The sequence below is a fragment of the Oculina patagonica genome, unplaced genomic scaffold (genome assembly GCF_052425735.1).
Source record: "Oculina patagonica isolate OP01 unplaced genomic scaffold, crgOcupat unplaced938, whole genome shotgun sequence".
Classification (NCBI taxonomy): Eukaryota; Metazoa; Cnidaria; class Anthozoa; order Scleractinia; family Oculinidae; genus Oculina; species Oculina patagonica.
Genome location: NW_027558842.1, coordinates 1,916 through 7,905, shown reverse-complemented (window position 1 = coordinate 7,905; position 5,990 = coordinate 1,916). Strand labels below are relative to the sequence as shown.

The following is a 5,990-nucleotide window of genomic DNA, read 5'->3' as shown; positions in this document are numbered from 1 at the left end:
GTGTCCACGTCCGAGAAAAGTGGCAGCTAGTTTTCCAGAGTTTTTGGAGAATGATTTGAAATTTATACAACGCTAAAAAAGGCTGGGAGGCGCGGTGGCCTAATGGTTAGTGCGCCGGACTTCGGATCGAGCGGTCCGGGCTCGAGCCCTGGCCGGGGTCACTGTGTTGTGTTCTTGGGCAACACACTTTACTCTCATAGTGCCTCTCTCCAACCACGTGTATAAATGGGTACCGGCGACATAATGCTGGAGGGGATACCCTGCGATGGACTAGCATCCCATTTAGGGGGGAGTAGAAATATTCCCAGCCGCTTAATGCTTCAGAAACCGGGATAAGCTCCGGCAGTATGGGCCGCATGGCTCGAGGCTTCTCTTAAAACAGGCTCAGTGGTTGAATAATAAAACAGTTGTTGAACTCGGTCGTCACAAATCTCATGATTTGTCTGTGTCTCCCAGATAAATTATTTGCCTCAGCCGTCGGCAAATAATTGATCTGCTCGCCACTGACAAATCCATAAATAATTGTCATCGGTCTTCTTTGTATAAATTATGGCTGCTGGGAGGAAGCCCGCTGGCTGATTAAAGAATTTCAGTTCCTTACAGGTTTTTATCAAATTACTTTTTTGATAATCTTTTCCTCAATACGCATGTGCTGAACAACCAAAGTTTGTTTAAAAGGAAGAGTAATTAAACATCTGACCATTTTTAATTTTTCATATTTGCTTCCAGCGAATATTGCCTTCCATCACATCCTTAAATTTAACAAATCAAAGGATTAACTTGTTTTTATAATAAAGGAAATTATTAATAGTGGGTATCGTATATAGTAAACACTTTCTTTTATGACAATACCGAACACTCTTCGTAAAATAAATATCCCCGACAGGAAAAAAATTAGAAGATGGTAAGATAATAAATTTCGCAACAGTTACGATATCGAAAAGCGCTTTCTAGAGGTTCCTTTTATTAGAAACATCCACTTGTAGAACAATATTTGAACGCGTGAAAATTTCATTATCATCCCGAAGAACTGTTCAAACCTCGCATTAATTTTTGGCTGGCTAAAACTTTTCTTTTTCTTATTTTCACTGATCGGAGCTTGCTTCAATATTTTGGATTATAACATTACTCGAGATTTCTTGAAGAACGATTGCTGAGCTGAGCTAGTGCTTTCGTTTTGATTCGCCTCAATTTTCCTCGTTCGTATGCGATTAATCTGGTTTAACTTTTCTCAATCCGTTTAAGTCTGGTCTGATATTTTGTTCACCACATGTGTATGAAGGAACAGATTATCAAAAAAGTAATATGAGCTGAATAAAATTATTATTATTATTATTATTATTATTATTATTATTATTATTATTATTATCACCTACAGATCACGACGTCACTCGTCCCCAGCCTGTCTCGTGAAAAAATGTTAAGACGCATAGGATGATGGGAAGGAGGAAAGAGGCCTCTTCTTTTGCTCGTTCCCATCATCCTCCACGTGTATATGAAGCTTTTTCACAAAGTGGGGAAGAGCCAGTTTTGCAGACTGTTTGCGGCTTCCTGGTATTTCCCTTATGTCTTGCTGGTCTTGCTCAAGTTTCAAAATATCAATTGTCGATATTATCTAGACGTTTCATGAAAAACAGGCATATAAATAACGGTAATACCCATATTATTTTACTACTCCGCGCGCGGTCCAAATAAATTGAATCGTGCGATTTGATTGGTCTTTAACTTTCCGAAATAATATTTCATCCCGATCCCCTCCTAACTTGACCAACTTCAGTCCAGATGGTGAAATATTGACCTCGGTTTTTACTTTGACTACAAAAAAAACCTCTAGATATGGACCTCACACTTGGTCAATAATAACGATAAAATAACGTAACATGGCGCTTCAGGACTATTTTGCAAAACACTTATTTACGCGAAAGTATATCACACCTGCCCCTTTTTAAAATTTTAATAGTTTATCACGAAATCTTAATTTAGAGGTTTGGTTATTTTCTTATTGTAAAAACTTGAACTACAGGAGGTAAAGAATTCACTTAAGTACGACATCAAAAGTTAAAATGAATTATTTTTCATTGATTGATGTCTTCGCCTCTCACGTCCAACGATAGCGTGGGTAGTCGAAAGGTAATACTTAAACGCAAATAATTATGTTATAAAGACGTAGCTAAGAGGTAGGCGTTGCTGGAAGGAGGTTTTTTAGTAATTAAAGCCACTCTTGTTCGGCGAGCGGCCGGGACGAGAAAACGTAGGCTTTGCGGGAAAGTATGATTTGAACGATTTGAATGATTGATTTTTAGCATATAATGTTCCCAAGAGTTTTAACAACTGGCTCCATAAGCAGATTTCATTAATAAAAAAGCTAGCGTTTATGTAATTGAACTTATTATCTGTTTTGGCTAAGAGCGGTCTTATGGAAGGTCATAAATGATGTTGGCATTTGTATACAGCACCAGGCGGTAACATGCTACAACCAGTGCAAGTTAGTATGTTTCGTGATATTAGGCCAGTTCACAAAATTAATTTGCCATAACGTTCAGAATATATTACCCCGCTTTTTCAAAATATAGCCCACAATTTGTTAAGCTACTTTATAAGTTCGGCTATGGTAGCATTTTGTTGACATGTCTCCTGCAGGTTTGAAAATTAAAGAGCATTAATGATTTATATAACGGGGGATGCTTTCCGTTGCAGTCATTTTTTCGCTTTGTATATACCATAACTTGTTTATCCAAAACTCTTAATTGCGGTTTCAAGCTTTGTAAGCTTTTTCCGCTAACGACTGATATCATGACAGCAGCTGAAAAATAAATACTGTACGCATAAATAACAGTTGCAATCCTCGGTTTTCAAATCATCGATTCCACTCTTCGGCCCTGAATAGTACAGAGGTAAGTCCTGATCAAGGGAATGCAAGCTCTGAAATTTAATTTGTTACCTAATTCTGTTTCCAAAACTGTCTGCACTTAGCTGCCTGGCTTAAATGCAACTATTTAATCAGTCAAATCAGCAAGTTTTTTTCCAATTCGATGCTTTCATCCTTCGCGTTTGACGAAAGGCAAACAGTAAACACCCATAATCTCGCTATCAGTTCGGCTAAAGTTTATAACACTAATCAAATTAAGTGAATAACAACAGCATACAAGATAAGTGTGTTCCCTTGCCTATCGCTTATTTTCTGTTTTTCGATTTTTTTAGTGTATTTAAGACCAAATTCATCCATCGAATTCGTTTTCGATTCCCGTTTCTATTTCGTCATTATAGGGCTGCTACGTTATGGATGGAACTCTCTATTTAAAAACTCAATTGACTTTGTAGATGAACCAACCATTTTAGCCACACTTTAAAGATGAAGCTTTTAATCAAGAGAATTTTTTAGATAGTTATTTTCTCTTATTTTTCTGTATTCTTGGATAGTAATTGTGTTACTGAAATATACAGAAATGTTTAAAATGTATATATTATGTATTTTAGTGACGTGATGGTATACTGAGCTCATCTCAGTTCTCATGAAATGCTCTTTGCAATAGGTTCATGTAAATGGCCGTCCTTACTTTAAATAGAAAAAAAAAAGATCATAAATCAGACGAACTTATATCCTTATATTCGATTTGCAGACTTTTAAGTTGAAGCGATGTCAAACTCCACGAGTAAGCCGGCTGAACAACCCACGGAAGCCATGCCCGAGCCCGGCCCGGATTGGCCAGTTGCGAAGAAAATCTGGGGATTGGCATGGGAGATGCATTGGATTGGCTTCGGCGTTCTGTTTGGCTTGCTAGCAATACACTCTTTAATTGCTCTAGCGCTGGCAAAGCATAGAAAAGGATTTGGTCGCAAGCCTTTGTTTATAGCTATCAATTTGCTGCTGTTTACTCTTGGAGCCACCAGAGCCGTATACTTGTTGTTGGATCCGTACGAGTCCAGAGAAAATGGCGTGGAGGACCCAAAATGGATGACGCTTCTTCTCTTCGGAATTGCCTACCCGTGCCTAACATCAGCGTTTTGTTTGATTCACTTGGCTTTTCTTGAAGTGACAAAGCTTCAGATTGGCCCGAGCAAGCTGCAAGATGTAAGATACCTATCTGGGGTTATTGTAATCCATTTCATCGTCGTATTAACTGCAGAGACGACATCGTCCATGAAGCCAGAGTTGGACGCCCTTTTGATCGTGTGCCAGTCGTTCTTCATTCTCTGGGGCTTGATACTCTCGGGCAGTTTCATCTACAGCGGATGCAAGGTGATCAACCGCGTGGAAAACGTTCACGAGCAGCTCAATGCCATCGAGAAAAACGAGCGTCTTAGAAACAGAAGCAAGAAACCAAAGTCCAGCACGACCAAAGTGGCCAAAATCACCCTTGTCACAAGTTTCCTGGGCATCGTAGTGTGTGGCTTGCAGGTTTACTCAATGGTAGGCGTGTATGGCTTGTACAGTCGAGTCGTTCATCCTTCTCCTTGGCCATGGTGGGCTTTTCAGTCAAGTTTTCGCCTAGTTGAGCTTGTCATGGCCTGCACGATTGCTTACAGTGTGATGCAACCGGAAGGAGGCAAGACGAAAAGAAACCGCACAGATACTTCGGAGGGAATGAATATGTCTTCGAGAGTGAAGCCACAGTAGAATACAGCTAGCTGACTTTAAAGTGCATGGAAACCCTGAAGATAACATAACATGTCATACCATGGCATCATGGCATATGCCATGACTTGATGACATGACATAACATGATTTGACATGACATGACATGACACATAACACAACATGAAGGCATTTAACATGACTTGACGTGGCGTGACGTGACGTGACATGACGTGCGTGACGTGACATGAAATATGACTTGACGTGAAGTGGAGTAGCGTGCATGATGTATTTATCTCTCTGTAAGGTAAAAAGAACAAGAATGTCGACGTCATCACAATCGAGGGCACTAATCCCTGACGTAACAAAAATTCTTCTTAGAGTTAAAAGGACAGATAAACGCATCCTCGGAGACCCAGGGGCAGTTAGTGGGGCGAAACGAAGCAATAAACCGGGCAGAAATCGGAGCGACGAAAGTTTTCAAGCACGGCACGAAGTGCCCCTGGGCAACGTGTCTCTACAGACCATTTCCAAACGGCTCTCCGAATGCTGGCACCCGATTGGGCAGAAAAAAACCTTTGTATTATTCTGCCCAATCGGCGAGCAGTAAGTTGGGAATCACTTTCGTGTGTTCTTACACGCCGTCTACTGTGTCCGCCATACTTGTTCGTTCACCAAAGCTCTGCATGCGAGGGAAATTTTCATTTAGCTCACATCAGATAGCCCAAAAAAATCAGGGAATCTTTTCCGATGCCAGAGAGAAAAATATTTCAAGATCGACGGGGAAATTTTCGTTTGGACTGATCAGAGGTATCGTAAATACTGGCTTGTTTATCGATCGCCCGCTCGATTGAGCTTGTAGGTTTCAAATATTTATTTTCTTATCCGAGCTTCTTATTTTTATAGTATCGCTATTTAAGGCTTGTACATTTAGATTCTAGCCTTTCCTTACAATTTCCTCGGCTAACTGGAACTTTCCCGTATTGCATGGACCAGACAAGTATGCCAAACAGCCGCCAATGCATCACACCGTGAGAGGTATTTTTAATGTTCTTGTACGGGCGAAGCCATAACATTTTTCTGAAAATGGTTGGCATTGTTCCAGCGAGCACTCACATCAAAGAAGGAATTGTCAAAAGTTAAAATATTTTTCCATGTATTTTATTTTTTCCACGATCTTAAACCTGAGCAGAAATTGATTAATAAATGAAAATGTTGTTGGGAAGGATATATTTGCTGCATTAGCTATCGAATAATAATAAAATAATTATTTTTGCTGAAAGATTGACTTTTCAGATTTGCCTAGCGATTATAGAATTGGAGTTCTGTATGTCGAGGGTTTTTCTTTTGAGTTTGATTGTTATAGATCAGGTTAGTTACTTAAGGTCTCTTGGCTTGGAAGCTGCATTCATTG

The 5,990-nt window shown here is 39.7% G+C and overlaps 1 protein-coding gene across 3 annotated transcripts; it reads left to right on the top strand.

Annotated features, from left to right (window-relative positions):
* Positions 1-1,145: 1,145 nt before the first annotated feature.
* Positions 1,146-4,961, top strand: LOC144641429 (proline-rich transmembrane protein 4-like). Of its 3 annotated transcripts, none has more exons than XM_078500445.1 (2): positions 1,146-2,130; positions 3,621-4,961. In XM_078500445.1, exon 2 carries the CDS (start codon positions 3,638-3,640, stop codon positions 4,616-4,618), a length of 981 nt encoding a protein of 326 aa, XP_078356571.1. In that variant the 5' UTR covers positions 1,146-2,130; positions 3,621-3,637; the 3' UTR covers positions 4,619-4,961. The 3 variants fall into 3 exon arrangements, with proteins under 3 accessions (XP_078356571.1, XP_078356572.1, XP_078356570.1); XM_078500446.1 differs by lacking the exon at positions 1,146-2,130 and adding an exon at positions 2,137-2,485; XM_078500444.1 differs by lacking the exon at positions 1,146-2,130 and adding an exon at positions 2,137-2,894.
* Positions 4,962-5,990: the final 1,029 nt, after the last annotated feature.

What these genes read in the sequence shown, in the direction of transcription:
- LOC144641429 (XM_078500445.1), top strand. Translation starts at nt 3,638, where the DNA reads ATGTCAAACTCCACGAGTAAGCCGGCTGAACAACCCACGGAAGCCATG.